The sequence below is a fragment of the Panthera tigris genome, chromosome D4 (assembly GCF_018350195.1).
Source record: "Panthera tigris isolate Pti1 chromosome D4, P.tigris_Pti1_mat1.1, whole genome shotgun sequence".
NCBI classification, from domain to species: Eukaryota; Metazoa; Chordata; class Mammalia; order Carnivora; family Felidae; genus Panthera; species Panthera tigris.
The window spans coordinates 10917345-10934465 of record NC_056672.1 but is presented as its reverse complement, the minus strand read 5'-3'; the positions used below and the strand labels follow the sequence as shown (position 1 = coordinate 10934465).

General features: G+C 42.8%; 1 protein-coding gene across 1 annotated transcript in view; it reads right to left on the bottom strand.

The window, feature by feature from the left end:
- PGM5 (phosphoglucomutase 5) overlaps positions 1–17121 on the bottom strand; it is a 183106-nt gene that overhangs the window by 162339 nt on the left and 3646 nt on the right. The window contains exon 2 of the mRNA XM_042964222.1: positions 251–413. Coding sequence (XP_042820156.1) covers positions 251–413 — 163 coding nt within the window. The remainder of the gene's footprint in view (positions 1–250; positions 414–17121) is intronic.

The window sequence follows — 17121 nt, the reverse complement described above, 5'->3', positions numbered from 1 at the left end:
TGGGAGAAGGTGAGTACCAGATATTCCTACGTTGCCATGTTGAACGGAAACCCAGCCAATTCCTTATAATAAATCTCTTTATAGCCTACTGGTTCTGTTCCTCTGGAGAACCCTAAGACAGATCCCTCACTGGAACTTTCTGAGCCACTTCCTCTCCACCTTGCTCGTCTACCATCAGAGTCATTGTAAGACTACAATAACCTAAGAGGACAGAAACCGTGAAGATTAAGGTATCCTCTAAACTACATACCTCCATTGGCAACATTGAACTTCACTCCAAACTCTCCAGCTGGTCCCCCAGGGCAGTGGCTGGCTGTTAAAATGATTCCACCGGCGGCCTTGATCTTTCTGATAATGCAGGAAACAGCAGGTGTCGACAAGATGCCATTCTGTCCAATAATCAGTCGTCCAATCTAGATCAGCCAAGGAAAAAAATCAATCCAGTTACACGGGATCAAAGACATTTCAATGGGAAGTGCCCCAGGCTCTGTTAACACACAGTAAATCACTTGCAAAAGGCATAGAGTGGGCTTTGGGTTAAGGGGTAAAGGAGAGCTCTGGCATTGCCTCCTGCCCAGTATCTCCAACACCAGTTGGGGCACCCACATGTAGCAGCCAACTATTAAGCTGTAAATTGGACCTGCCCCATTGACTTTTAGTAGTTTGAAACATCCACTTTATATCTATATACAATTTATTGTCAAGTCAGCTAACACAGTGTATACAATGTGCTCTTGGTTTGGGGGGGGGGGGTAGATTCCCATGGTTCATCGTTTACATACAACACCCAGTGCTCATCCCAACAAATGCCCTCCTCAGTGCCCATCATCCATTTTCCCCTCTCCCGCCCTCACCATCAGTGCTTAGTTTGTTCTCTGCATTCAAGAGTCTCTTATGGTTTGCTTCCCTCTCTGTTTGAAACTGTTTTTTTCCCCTTCTCTTCCCCCATGGTCCTCCATTAAGCTTCTCAAGTTCCACATATGAGTGAAAACATGATATCTGCCTTTCTCTGAATTATTTCACTTAGCATAATACCTTCCAGTTTCTTCACATTGTTGCAAATGGCAGAATTTCATTCTTTCTCATTGCCAAGTAGTATTCCATTCTATATCTATATCTATATATATATATATATATATATATATATATATATATATACACACACACACACACACACACACATCTCTTTATCCATTCATCACTTGATGGACATTTGGGCTCTTTCCATAATTTGGCTATTGTTGAAAGTGCTGCTATAAACATTGGGGTACATGTGCCCCTCCAGTTCTGATGACCAAAGGGTTAGCATGAAGGTTCTTAGAACCTTAGAACCTTCTTGAAGCTTCCTCTACACAAGAGGTTTTTAGTTTGTTACTGGCTTAGAAACTCTGCACATGAACATGCTAGAAATTACAAGAAAAAAGAAATGGAGGTTTTCTCTGCTTCATCCCCTTCTTCTCTCTGCCTCAGCACAAATTCATACAGAAGAGTCCTGGCTTCCTATAGCCTTGTCGTCAGCAGATGTATTTGAATGCCCTCAGAACAACCACTCTTATGAAGGCAAGAATTTTATTTCTGCCACTGACAGTGTGTGTTGGGACACTGGAGAAACTATCTGGCCATGCTAGGCAGAGATCTGGAAGTCATCCATGGGTGTGGCCAGAGTCTTTCTGTAGCTACTAAGCTGAATTTTAAAAAAGAAAGCCACATAGCCCTACAGAGTATTACTCAGTATGCTTTGTCTTAAAATAGAGACCAATGTCATCTAATCCCGTGGTTCTCAAATGTTACTACAATTCAGAATCCCTAAGGAAGCCTTCAAGTTACCAATATTCAGACGGCATCTCAGACTAATTATACTGGCCTATCTAGGAGTAGGTCAAGGCTTCATAGTCTTTAAAGCTCTACAGGTGATTTCAGTGTTCAGTTGAGCCTGGTGATCAAACCCCCTTGTTACTCGAGGGACCAGCAGCATGGGCACCACCTGTGAGCTCGATAGAACTGCGAACAAACTCTAGCATTGCTAGAAGTAGGTCACCGACCAAATATGACAATGAGGGAAGATACAGAAAAAAAATGTGCAAAGAACAAACACAAGAGCTCCAAGAACAACAGAGTCCTGGGACGATTTAGGATCGAAAGACCCACAACATCCCCAGAGTACATATTTTCAAGTGGAGGAGACAGACCATAAACAAAACAGCCTAATAATAATATTTGCTAGTCAGATATGTATTAGGAAGGAAATCAGCAGGGTTCTGTGATAGAGAATAGTGGGGTGTCAATTTCAATAATAGCAATAAACATGACGATCATAATAGCCGCGCAATGGGAATTCCTAGAAGGCTTTAAGCAGTGGAAGTGACCTGATATCATTTACATTTTAAAAGGTCACAGGATGAGGGGCGCCAGGGTGGCTCAGTGGGTTAAGCGTCTGACTCTTGATTTTGCTCAGGTCATGATCTCACAGTCACGAGATGGAGCCCCACGATGGACGCCACGCCTGAATGCAGAGCCTGCTTGGGATAAAACAAATAAATAAACATTTTTTAAAAAATAAATAAGAGATCACGGAATGAGCAGTCCAAGCGACCTTTTTAAAAAGCAAGTCGTATCATGTCAGCAAAACGTTTCAATGACTTTTGCATCAACCCAAAGTAAAGCCAAGGTTGTCAACGTCCTCTGTAAGCCCTGCAACACTTGATGCCCTCCGCTGTCCTCCTTCCTCTGCTCTAGCCATACTGGCTGGTTTCCCATTCCTCAGACACATCAAGCATGATCAGGGCCTTTGTCTTTGCTCTTCCCTCTGCTTAGAATTCTCTTACCCAGATATTTGCATGCCTGCTATCTTTTGGGGTTTCTTTCCCAATGTCAACTAATCAGAGACAGCACCCTTGACAGACCTGTATAATACAGCACCCACACATTCCTAATTTTCCTAGTGCCCTCTCTTTCGTTTAGCCTGTTTTAATCTTCGGTAGTATGTATATTACCACCTAATATTTCCCATTATTATTCATTTATTTCCCTGCTTTATAGAAGCTCTAAGGTCTTTGTTTTCTTCACTGCTATATTCTGACAATCTAGAACAAACCTATTATGTAGTAAGAACACAACTAATATGTTGAATTAATTCACTGGAAAAACGAACGGCTGCTATGTGAAGAATGCATTAGAATGATGAGCCGAAAGATCAGGTGGAAGGCTATCACAGCAGAGCTGAGTATGGATAGTCTTGGACTAGGCAAGAGGCAGGAGAAATGAAATGAAGAGATTCTATTTGAGATTTTGGAAGAGGGAGAATGAAAAGAACATGTACGGAAGACTGGAACTCTGGTAGCCAGCCTTCAAGATGGCGCCCAATGACCCTGGTCTTCTGGTAGTGGGGTCTTTGTGCAGACCCTCCCACACCAACAGGGCAGAACCGCGTGGTGAGTAGAACACTGAAGAACTGAGAGTGTGTGGCTTCCAAGGTGAGGCCATACATGACACTGTCGCTTCCGTCTTGCTCTCTTGGATCGTTGACTCACTCTACAGGGGACCAGCCATTCTGTCATGAAGACACGTAAGGTGCCCTGCATAAGCACCCATAGGGAGAGGAACTGACAGCCAGCGGCAACTAGCCAGCTGTGCGAGTGGATCATCTTGCAAAGGATCCTCCGGTCCCTGTCAAACCTTCATATGACAAAGACCCCAGGAGTATGTGACTGTGACCTCATGAGAGTCCCCAGGTGAGAACAACCTATCTAGCAGTGAGCCAAATAAAGATTCATGATCATTTTAGGCCATCAGTTGCATCATAATTTCTTGCACAGCAATGAACAACGAATACAAGGGCCAGTGAGGGAAAGAATCCACTCCCAGATTTCTACCTTCAATAACTTAATCGGTGATGGTGTCATTTATCAAGATGGGAAAGACACAGGGACAATAATCACACCCATACTGTTATCCAGAGTCATAATAAATTATGGTCCACATGCTCTCGTTAAAATTTATTTAGTCATTCAGCTCATTTTATTGTGTGTTACCATGAAACAGGGGACGTCAAAGATCTTGCAGATACAAGCAATGAATTCGGTTTAGTCACCGCCCTCAAGGAATAAGTCTGTAGATTCACGACTCTGAAAAACATCTGTAACCTTTGTTCACAAATTTCTGTCTCTCCCACCTTTTAGAATTGCTCGTAAAGAAACAATCTTTAAGGGGGGGTGGGGAGAGGAATGTGTGTGTAGATAATTCTTACAGTGGTATTCGTTAGAAATGAAAAATTAAAAACGATCTTTATAAATAAGAGAGAATAAATAATGAAGGACCTATCAAGTAAAGCGTGATGCACCAACATATAGAATATTCCTCAGCCATTTTAAAGGATAATTACCAAGGTTGTGCAGCTGCGGTAGACTTGGTTCACAGCCCACAAAACGTTATGATCCGCTTCCACAGGACAGACGTGTCACTGAATAGCACCCCCCTCCAGCCCCCAGCCAGGGGCTACATTTCCCAGACCACCCTTGCATCTAGTGTGGCCACACGACTAATCTCACAGCAGACGATACGTGAACAAGAGAACGGAACAGAAGTAACGCCTGTGCCTTCTGGGCTAAGGATGGTGAGAAACAGATGTACCTCGTGTGCCTAGTTCCTCTTCCACAGACTCCGTGCAGGTGAACACGCGGCCCTTGTGGCCCTAGGAGATACAGAGCCACAAGATGGAAGCCAAGAGTCTTTGCTCAACAGCCAAAACCCTCTGACAGGGGTGAGAAATAACTCTCCACTGTGTTTAAAGGCAATAAAAGTTGTTTACTGTTAAAAAGGCTTACTTGCTATAACAAATGACATTTTCTTAAATGGTATAGAAGGAACACAGACAACGCTTTAATGCTAAATCAAAAACGCCGAATACAAAGTAAGTGTTACGCTATTACCACAATGTAAAGTTCTATATGCCTTGTGACCAGGACTTGGAAGAAATACAAAAATAAATAGGTACAACTCATTTGTTAAGTAGTCAAGATTATAGACCAACTTTATATCTGAAATGAATCTCAATGATTTCTTTTTTGAAAAGGTACTATATATTCTGTTTAAGAAGGTTAATGTGAGAAAAAAAATACTTGAATAAAAGTTCACCCTTTAACATTCTGGTTATCACTGATTAGCAGAAGATTAAGTTTGAATTATCTGGAAATTTTACCCAGGTAGCCCTGCTCATTAAACCACCGATACCATAAAAATGGGGTAGGGCTGTAGGCTGAATATAAATCTAGTTGGGGGGCATCTGAGGCATGATAAGGGCTGGAGAAGATACATGAGAGTAAGTGACAGTTCTTCTAAGGTAAGACACGGGAAATCACGACGATATTTGCATCCCCTGCGAATGCTCACTAAAAAGTGACTTGAGCAGAGAGTGACTTTACAAATCAAGTGGGTAGGATGACCTATTCTGTGAATACCGGTCAGCTTCTTACCCCAGCCACTCGCGTCGTTGACCGACGGGCTCAGGAACAAAGCGGCCACAGTGGCAAGAAGGGAGGTTATACATGGGCTCAGCAACATGGATTTCCTCTCGCCAAAGCCAACCTGGCTACGGCCACCACTGGGTGTGTGATCTGCCAGGAGCAGAGACCAACAGTGAGTTCCCAATATGGCATCATTCCCGAGGTGATCAGCTAACCAGCTGGTGGCAGGTTGATTGCATTTGGACCACTTCCATAATGGTGGGGAAGGAACTTTGTTCTCACTGAAGGAGAGACACAGGAGAGAAGAAACATCCAGAGGAAGAGGCAGAGATCAGAGGAAAGTGGCCACAAGCCAAGGAATGCCAAAGAATGTGGGAGCCACCGGAAGCCATAAGAGGCACGGAATGATTCTCCCTTAGAGGCCCCAGTGGCAGCACGGCCCTGCTGGATTTCGGACTTCTGGCCTCTAGAACTGTGACAGACGAAATTTCTGTTGTTTTAAGCCACCGTGTTAATGGCAATTGGTTACAGCAGCCGTGAGAAACTAAAACAAAAATCTCTAAACAAACGCAAAATCTATATTCATTTCCTGAGGCTCTGATGTAGCAAATTGCCATAAACGTGGTGGCTTAAAAACCAGACAGAGTGAGTCTCTCATAGTTCTGGAGGCCAGAAGTCTGAACTCCAGCAGGGCCCCCTTCCTCTGAAGGCTTCAGGGGAGAATCTGATCCAGGCCTTTACCACCTTCTGGTGGCCGCCCTGCATTCCCGGGTTGGTGGCCGCATCACACCATCTCTGTCCTTCCTCTTCACCTCACCCTCTGCTCTGCGTGGCTGTTTCCTCGTCTTCCGTCAGCTCTGCCTCTACCAGTCATCCCAAGACAAACGTCATTGGGGAAAATGTGGTTTCAAGAGCTAGTAATTGATCAAAGAAATAGAGCCTTCGGAAGCCCTGTTGTTGAAGCAAAGAGCACTCACTTTCAAAGTTAAAAGATGGAGATGTGAGTCCTGCCTCTCTACCCCCGACTAGGGAAAATCACGTCACTTTTCTGATGCTCCATGTTTTTGTCTGCAAAGCCGAGAGGGGGCAGGGTTGTGAAAATTCACTGGAGATGAGATTCCATAAAGACAAAAACCCTTCGTGAAACGAACCGTGACACAAATTACGCTGCTGCCTCCCCCGAATTGCATCCCCCTCCTCCAACACTTCAAATTCACTTCCAGACAACAGGTTATCCCTTAAACTACCATTTCACTTTCCAACAGAAGCCCTAGGAACGCTCCCCATCCCCCCCGGGCCAATGTAGCAGACCGTTGCAGTGCAAGGAGTCAGTCTACTTACACAAGTAGCGTTGGCTTTGTTTACGGCATTGAGGCAGCATCTGACTTGTATTCCCGAGTGAAACCCAGACCGCAGCCCGGGGGGGGTCCACGTCAAGGCATTCTGCTGCTCCCTCCTGACCCCCCCCTCATGGGGCTTTCTCCAGTTTCCACGTGATCTGGTTTTGGCTGGAGGAGGGGGGGACCAGGGTGGGCTTTCCTGCCACCGAGGAACACGTCCTTCTGTTCCCGCTTGGAAAGAGGGGCAAAGTGGACCCGAGTGCACGGTCACGTACACACGCAACAGGTGGCACACACGTACGGATCCCAGGTAGCCACGTGAACACTGTCACAGGGGCAAACGAGAGACACACGCTTTTCCAGACACACAGAGACACAGACAGACACGGCCTGAGCTTGTTCCTACTGAGCCGGGACTCCTAAAATCTTAGGACAGAGCGGGCGGAGCAGGGGGCAGCATGCAATTAGCCACATTTCCCGGCTGCGGGTACTTAACCCATCTCGCTGTGTCCGTTCTCCTAACTTGCTGTCAGTACCTCCCATCAGCTCTGAAACCTCACCTGGACCGCGGCAGGACTGCTGCACCCCTGCATGGGCGTAGCATCGTCGCTGACGACGATTCTCCTAAATTAGATTTAGCCACGAGTTCACAGTTTCTAATTAAGTCAAAGTCCTAGAGAGCAGCGCTGTGCAGCTGAAAGCCGCAGGCGAGGATCTCAGAGCAGGGGCAGAATTTTGACGCCACGTGAGTTTTCCCCGGTCACGGAACACTAATGAGTACGGGATTGTTTTCATGTGTGAACGAACTCCCTTAACTATGCCTCCCCCCGGATGATTTCCTTTTAGCCTTAAATAAGTCATTTGTTAAAAAGAGTCCCAAAGCGAGAAAAGAAAAAGTAAGCATGACATTCCTCAATATTCTCCACTCGCAGTGTCACAGCCCTGCAATTCCCGAAGTGAATCCGAGCACAAAAAGAACAATAAACAGAAGCTTCCTTGATGGTTCACAGAGAGAGTGCTGTGCGGGACCACACAGCCACCGCCACGGCCATCTCCAGAGTGCATGGAAAGCCAGATACACAAAGACATATTTCCTGTCTTCTCGGCTAAACAAAAACCAAAACCCATGAAGAAAGGCCAAAGCCAGGCTGCCATGATGGCAGGGCGTCCTTCCGCCTTTCAGCCCCAGCTGCCAGGGAGGGCCGCCAGGCTTTGTGCAGTGCGGTACATGAGGAAGCAGGAGACGGCTAAGTGGAATTTTGAGAAATAACAAACTCAAGACATGGATGTGGTTATCCAAACATCAAGGGACTTCTCCATTTGCACATGGATAATTATGCAGTTACAGGCTTTGTTACATGGAGACCAGATGGGAGTAACAGCCCATCCTCAGCTTCCCGTCCCCCTGGAAGTCTGTATGCACACACTTAGGGGCTGGAAGGGGAGACGAGAGCCCACTAGAATCGAACCAAGATGGATTTCGCATTCAGTCCCTAACTTCCGGACAGGTGCGGAGAGGTTGCAGGCATCCAGAAGTTTGGCCCAAGTCCTATTTCTCAAGAGGTCATTGAGAATCAGGCCATCTAGTCTTCCTCAGGTGCAATCTGGGGGCGGTGATATTAGAACTTCTGTCCCTTCTGGTATTTAGGTAATTCAGTGCTTGGAAAATACTGCAATCTTCACGTTAAGGTACAGAACTTGGCTCACTAAAATAAGAAAGGGTCGGGGCGCCTGGGTGGCTCAGTCGGTTAAGTGGCCGACTTCGGCTCAGGTCATGATCTGGCGGTCCGTGAGTTCGAGCCCCGCGTCGGGCTCTGTGCTGACAGCTCGGAGCTTGGAGCCTGTTTCGGATTCTGTGTCTCCCTCTCTCTGACCCTCCCCCGTTCATGCTCTGTCTCTCTCTGTCTTAAAAATAAATAAATGTTTAAAAAATAAAATAAGAAAGGGTCTATTTGCTGCTGTTTTATGAAGTGATCAATCCAAACGAAGACCAGGATAGGAACCGCTGGATCTACCTGGGTCAAGAAGGCAGAGTTGAGTGCCCAGAGATGATCTGAGATTTAGGGATCCAACAAGAAAGGAGATACAAACTGCCTCGCCACCTGCTAGCTATGTGGCTTCGGGCAAGGTGATTCTGTCTCTTGGTTTTATTATCTAACGGATGGAGGGTGAGAGGAGGTAATGTAAGCAAGCTCCAGCTCAGTGTCTGGCACCAAATAAATACTCAGGGCCCTACCCTTGCTTTCCTTCCTCTTCCTCGTACCATTTCTTAATTCTTAGGTGTGAATTCCGTAATTCATAGCAATTGAATGAATTTGTTGTTTTGCTAACCTACAATGGTTTTCTAATTACAAATATATATAACACATATGCTATATATATACATATATACATTATATATAATGTATATTATATATACATATTATACATATACATATGCACATAACATATGTTATATATTACATAGGTGTGTATATGTATACATATGTAACATGTATATATGTAATATATAACACATGTGTGTACATGTTATGTGTGTTATGTGTGCATGTGCATGTATATATTATATGTATATAATATACATTGTATATAACATATATGTGTAGATATGTTATATGTGTTATATGTGTGTATATAAGTGTATAATATATATACATATATATTATATATACACTTATATATAATTACATATATTTATGTAAATATATATAATTAAGTAAGTATATATAATATATATTGTATATAATATAATATAATATAATACAACATAATATATACTTATATACTATATATAATATATTGTATATAATTATATGCAATATATATAATTCAGTAAATATATATAATTACTTATATATTATATACATTCCTTTTTTGAACATTTAGGAAGAACACATCAGCAAGAAGAAAATAAGAGTGATCTGTAAATCTAAAAATGAACACTGTTAACTTTCTGTGTGTACTGTTTGTATCTTGGTATCTCCGTTTCCCTTTCTCTCTCTGTCTCTTTCATTTACATAGTTCCATATTTTTGCAGAAGGGATTTTCTGTCACCTACATCTTTCACTTAATATACCCAGCCCTTCCCTGCTGTCTGTGTCTCTAGGTCACTGACTATTCTTCCACAACGCGATTTTAGCGTCTATATAGTCTTCCGTTATTTAAATGTACCATCCTTCATAGACTAATATAAAAGCGTTCTTCCACCCGAGGTTTTTAGATGTGAAACTAAAAAGCGTTTGAGGACTAAAACCACGCTACAAAATCAGGTAAACTGAATGTAGCCTGCCAATAATGAAATAGCAAATTAGTTGTAACCTGCCTATGTAAGTACAAGGTCTTTTTTCTTCGACCACCAGGCCTCCTGACTGAGAAGCTGCTGACGCCCGTGGTAAGGAGTGACAGGACCATGTCTGTACCCCTGTCGTGACCTGCATCTTTTTCTTTCCTTGCCCCTGTCTGTGCCTCTGACGTGTACTGTCTCCTGCTATGTGCTATGCCGATCTCCTAACTTACCCGTGGTGTTGAGCTCACTGCAGAAAGCTGTCCCTGCAAGACAGATTCCTGCCTAGAACAGTATGATTTATATTACTTTTATTTCTTACTTTCAGCCCATCCGACTCCAGCACAAGTTCTATTCATTATCATAGAAACATAGATCATTTGGGAACATTAAGTCACCTCCTTCGGGTCTATGCAGGCTTCATATGTTTCTGAAATCTGGTCTACTCTCCTCCTGAATACATCCAGGGAAGAAGACATATATTTGGAGGAGGGGGAGTTCTGTGCACATGTGCACACACATCAGCTATTTGATAAACTTTCTAAATGCTTAAGAATACTTTCCATCTGGCACATTTATAGGTAGACAGAAAAAAATTATATATATGTATATATACACACACACACATATATACATGAAGATACACACACACACACACACACACACACGTATATGTGCCTATATGTTCCCCTCAAAACTCAGTCTCTATAGCCATGTGGTTTTTTTTTTCAGAGAAGTTGTCACAATCCATTAAAATGCATTTATGTGGCTTGTTAAATAAATTCCATCAGACCCATTTCTGTCTGGTTGGGAAATAATCACAGGCCATTTGCTAAGAGCCCCCACTCCTTATACTCTGTTACAGTGAACTAAAGACCCCTGGCAATAAAAGATTTACAACTCAGCAAGATTCAACAATTTACTGTTATTTATGACAGCAGGGCTGGGTCTTCTGTATTATATTCTGCGTTAGCATCTGTCACTTTACGTTTGGGAGATGCTATCCAAAAAAAGATTATGCCTCCTAACCAAACATTCAGCAAGGCTGCAGGACCAGGCACCCCTGACAAACATCCTGCCCGAACACTTGAACGCATCTCTAGTGCCCACAGCTGTGCATTTTCAGACGCCTCGGCAGATTAGCGTGGAGTCTCTTAGCCTCTGCCTGGTCTGTTCCTCTCAGTAATCTCTCACGTGGCCCAGTCCATTAGGCTGGAAAATCCTCATGAAACGAGCAGATTAAGAGCTGGCTTCGGTAGAGGGGTGTTCTGCTTTAACACAGCGCGAGCCTCAGAAAGGTTTAAGGTGTGGAAAAGCTTGGCCCGGACTCGGCTAATTCGTAACAGGAAATAATGCACAGACCCTGCGAAGAAAAACAATCCTTTGAGTTCAAGTCCATGCCAGAGCAGCTGTTGCCACCTCGATGTCCGAAGCAGGGTGTGTGTGTGCATGTGTGTGTGTGTGTGTGTGTGTGTGTGTGTGTGGCATGAGTGGCGTGTGCACACACGAGAAGCGGGGACGGGATGGTGACTTCAGGAGTCACCGCCCAAGCCTTAGCCCGCAGCATGGAGGAGTACCAAAAGTCCAGTAGAAGCCTTACCAAAGAACTGTGATCTCCACAGCAACGGGCATTTTCTGATCCGTAAAGCTACCGAGACTAAAAGAAAATGCACACGTGCACATGTCCTTTTATTCTATTCGGAGGGAAAGAGTTTGGTGATAATTGTGTTACGTGAATAAATTACTCCTAATAATCCGTTACCGTCTTCAATCGTCCCATCCACCCTGGAAGATGTGTAGAAAGTGGTTTTACCTTCCCTATTTTGATAAAGGAGGAAGCAAATCCCAGAAGGCCAGGTGACTTCGCCACGGTCATATAAGTTACAAATGGTAGTGTCATCATTCGAACCCAGAGCTTCTCCTTTTTGCTTTGTTATTCTTTACTGATGTGTTGAATGACCAAAGCAATGCACATCCATGGATGATCATTTAGTAAAGAGAAGTATATGATGTAGTAAGGGAGAAGATTCTCCTTCCCCCGCCTTATGCACCCACATACCCCAGACGTATTCACTGTTACCTGTTAGCTGGAGTATGTCCTTCCAACCCTATTTTCTATGCCTACCCAACAGTGGCATCATGCTACCCATGATCCCCTACTAATTGCTTTGTTTCACTGAATATAAACGATCATTCACAGCCTTTTCATGTCCATATAGGTCCACCTCCTTTGTTCATGCGTTTTAATGCATCCATGGTGTGACCGTGCCATAAATTATGTACCTGTTCTCTCCTGTTAAACATATAAATGTTTACACGTTTCTCTTTTGCAAAAGCGGCAGTGAGTATTCTTGTACGTAGACGCTTCCACATTCGTATCAGGAAATTTACAGGATAGATTCTTAGATTAAGGGATTCTTGGATTATTGGATAAATAGTCCATTACTTTTGACACACACTGCCAAAATGCCCAGCCAAAAGGTTTATCGATTTAACTCCCATTTAACATGACAATTTAACATGTCGATTTAACATGACAATTTTCCAACATTCACGCCAACCCTGAGTGCTTTCAATTTTTCATCTTGATGGATTTTTTTTTTTGTTTCTATTTCTTCAGTTATTAATGAGGATGTCCTTTTCAGGTGTTTGTCGTTGTAGTTGACAATAGTTCTTCTGAATTTTCTGAATTTTTTTTACTAACTTGGGAAAGCTTTTCATACACTACGTATATTAACCATTTGTTATAAAACTCTCCTCCCAGTATTCTGTGGCATCTTTTGCCAAATAGAATAAACTCTGGTCTTCTGATTTCAACTTTTCTCTTTCCATTAGAAAGCCCTAAAAACAAAACCAGATACCCCTAGCCACAAAAGAGGACTCTTCTTAGAGGAAAATAATAGAAGGGCAAGAATTAAATATTATATTTATGCAAAACACCTATAGGTAGAGACTTGGAAAGGGAAAGAAAATTTCTGTGACTTTATGCCAAGGGAAGGATTTCTTTGGAGATTGAGCGTTCCTGAAAATTTTCTCTTCCTACGAATACAAGCATCACTCCAAAATTTGACATCACTAAAAATATAGGAGATGAAAGGTATTTAAAGCTTAAGAAAATGTGGATGTTAACAAGCCTTGTATATATTCCAGATATCCTCTTATTCGTAATCAGTGAGAGTCAAGTCAGATAAAAGGACCCAAAGCTTTTCCTTTGGCTATGCAAGTGTAAACATTAAAGGCATATTGGCCAAATCATGAGTGCTGGCAATTAACTGTCAAAGCTGTAGGCTAACAAAGGACACTGAGCTTTCTACCTTCGATTTAAAAATCCCTGGGAAATCCAGACCTTTTTATCCCCCTGCCTATTATTCTCAAATAATCCTGTTCAAATCCTATTACAGGATTCGCTTACCTTACTGTTGTCTAACACAAGAGTGGCTAGGGCCCAAAAGATAGAGGTTAAGGTTAGTGAAGCCAATACCTATGCTTAGATTCCTCAAAACTAGGTTCCAACTTCTGTCCCTCAAGTCTTAACAGAAACTATCAAACTTGCATAGTTCACAAAGGGCTCAGAGAGAACAGATGTTTTATAGAAAATTCGTAGGGCAAGTTTCACACATAATGTTGCTGGTGTGTGTGTGTGTGTGTGTGTATGTGTGTGTGTGTGTGTGTGTGTGTGTGTGTGTGTTCAATAAACATCATTATGCTTTATCCCAAGATTTAATAAAGTAGCTTAGTTAAAAATGTCATCTGGGTCTCTGGACACATTCAACAAAGCTTAAAATAACCCACCCCAGCAACTGGGAGGGCCCAGCTGTTCACAAAACCTCTCCCATTCCTTTTCCTTCCCCATTAAAAAAAAGAGTGAATGAAGGCTTGAGGCTAAAAGATTCAAGGATGAACTAACTGAACAGGAAGATGGATGGAGCCAAGGACACCCTAAAATTTGCTATTTCTCATATAATAGACTTGCCACTTCCAAAACCCAGGGATGGGGATTTGGGAGGGGAAGCAAGATAAAGTTCTAGCAGTCTCTTGAGGGCTTTCTTGTGTATCCCAAACCTGCTCTTCCTAATGTCTGGGCCACAGCAGCTCATTCCATTCACCTATTCTGTAGTGAACACCGGAAAATGCAGAGCAGTCACCATCCGGTTCTGTTTCCCTTCTGGAGACAAGACCTGAAGCCGACCCAGCCCAGGTTTCCAGATCCATTCCAGGAAAGAAGGTTTCGGTGTTGAGACACCGGCTTGCTTCCCTCTGGACATCCCACACACCGCCACATCCCACCCTGCCTCCCTTGCAAATCTATTTCCCTTTTTCTTTGGGGCCACATCAAAATTCGTAACCCAGATAGTTCTAAGAAATGTCAAGGCAGGTGCATTCCCATTCTTTGAAACAACCACCTTTTCGTGGCCCATTAGAATCAAACACAGTCAGTGTAAGCAACCTTCTCGAAGCCACACCCAAGTCCCTTGCTGACCCAGCCTTCTTCATACCACTGCCCTTCAACTTCTACCCCTAAAAGACTTCACAAGGCATCGAGGAGTTCTTGAATTCTGTAAGCTGAACGGTAGTGCTAACATTACTATTACCATTGGTGATTATCCCATAGCCAGTATGGTGTGTGGCCGATCAACAAAAGGATTTTCTCTCGGCTAAAACGTGCAACAGAGCTCTATGCCGTTCTGTTCAATACATGCAGTCAAATCATTATTGTATGAGATGTATTCACGGGCCGCAATAATATTCCCTGACACTTCTTAAAGCTACGGATGTTACAAAATGCTTTTGCTGGCAGCTCTCCATTTGATTCCCAGGATAATTCAGCCATGCTGTCATACCCAATTTATAGATGAGGAAACAAGTGGTTTCTAGGTATTTCAAGGGGCTGAAGCATTTGGTCTGCAACTTGTACGACAGAGCTAGGAAAAGAAAGTGAGCCTTCCAGCTGCCGGCACACTGATTTTTCCACCATACCTCATTGTCTCCCAGGCTAAAGCCAAAAGAGAGTGTGGTTATCATAGGACGAAATCTCGTTTGGGTTTGCCAAATATGCCTTGGTAGCATTGGGTGCCCTACTTTAGTTAACTTCAAGTTGCTTTTGGTTGTAACGGTCTGGCTCCGCTGAAAAAAATACTAGATTTTAAATGTTAAGTTATATGGCAGCGAGAAAGAATGAAGTCCTGCCATTTACAGCAACATGGATGGAACTGGAAGGTATTCCGCTGAGTGAAATAAGTCAGTCAGAGAAGGATAGGTATCATATATTTTCACTCATATGTGGATCTTGAGAAACTGAACAGAAGACCATGGGGGAAGGGAAGGGGAAAAAATAGTTACAAATAGGGAGGGAGGCAAACCGTAAGAGACTCTTAAATACAGAGAACAAACAGGGTAGATGGTGGGGCTGGGGATGGGGGGCGGGGAGGGAAACTGGGTGATGGGCACTGAGGAGGGCACATGTAAGATTCAGTTCTTCAGTCATAGCAGGTGCATTTCAAGTGTTTGATAATCGCATGTGACTAGTGCCTAGGACAGATTACAGAACCTTTCCGCCACCATAGAAAGTTCTATCGGACAGCAATGATACACAGTGTCATCTCCAGAGACAGAAGACTTTAGAAATTCTAAAGTCAGAAATGTCTTGAGGCAGACACAGCGCTGCCATCTGTCCAGTATTAAAGGTATTTTAGGACTTTAAAAAAAAAAAAAAAAAGATTAGAACAAAGAGGAGAGAGAGAGAGACGCCCTTAGTCACACATGGATCCACCCAGAGGAAGGCAAAGGCATTTATTCATAATGTAGCCATTATTTGCATTTAGCTCTTGAAATCTTCATGAGATTAGAATAAATTGACACCTAGAGAATTTAAACCCCTGCAGAGTACCTGAAGCAGATGGAAAAAGAAATAGGATAAAAGATCAGTTACAAACTAAGTTTAAATTAGCAATAAAGTTTCCCAGTTCTTTTAAATGATGCTCTTTACTCTTCATACTTAGTATTTTTCTTTCGCTCTATATAGTATGACACAGTTTGTATCTTTAAAAGAGAATTAAAATACTTCTGGGGACTTTTTAGATAAGTTCACACAGCCACATAAAAATTACAAAAACAGGTTAAAAAAATCTCTTCTCCTTTATTTACTAATCCATTCAAATTCATTGTATACAAATTCAAGAGTCCATAGTGATATTCAAAAGAGGAAGAGCAAAACAAAATTCACGTGTCACCAGCAGAAGTAGCTATTTCACCAAATCCTTATTCTGAAAGGTGGTAATTTAAAAAGGGAAAGAGAGGCACCGAGGTGGCTCAGTTGGTTGAGCATCTGACTTCAGCTCAGATGATCCCACAGTTGCCAAGTTTGAGCCCCTCATAGGGTTCCCTGCTGTCAGTGCGAGCCCACTTTGGATCTTCTGTCCCCCGCTCTCTCTCTCTGCCCTCCCCCATTCTCTCTCTCTCTCTCTCTCTCTCTCTCAAAAATAAACATTTTTGAAAGAGAGAAAGATGAACATGTATTCTGCTGTTCCAGAAGGAACTGTATTACAGAATAACCAAATAGCCCAATAGTGAGGAAAATGCCCAGTTCATAAGAAAATGCAGCTAAACACATGTGGATGGAATTAGAGAATTCAAAAATCATTTTGCAAACCCTAATGAAATAAACCACTCAAGCCAGGATCATTAACAGACGCTCAAACCATCATATAAAAGTTGATAGGAAAGGGATATTCACATGGTACAAAGTTCACTCTGCAGGCTACTGGCTAGTTTCAAGGGGGAAAATACTGGAAGATAGAGGCAATCACCACAATAGCCCTATAATCATCTCAGCATCATGAATAATGGGTCAACCAGAGAATGTTTCCTAACAAGATATAACATGAATATACATCAGTGCCTATAAAATTGTCTTGCAAAAGAAAAAAAGAAAAAGAAAAGAAATATTGAGCTTGAATCTAATGAAACCTTTAGAACTAATTTCTAGCGTGCGCGCACACACACACACACACACGCACACACAGGAAATATAGTGAAA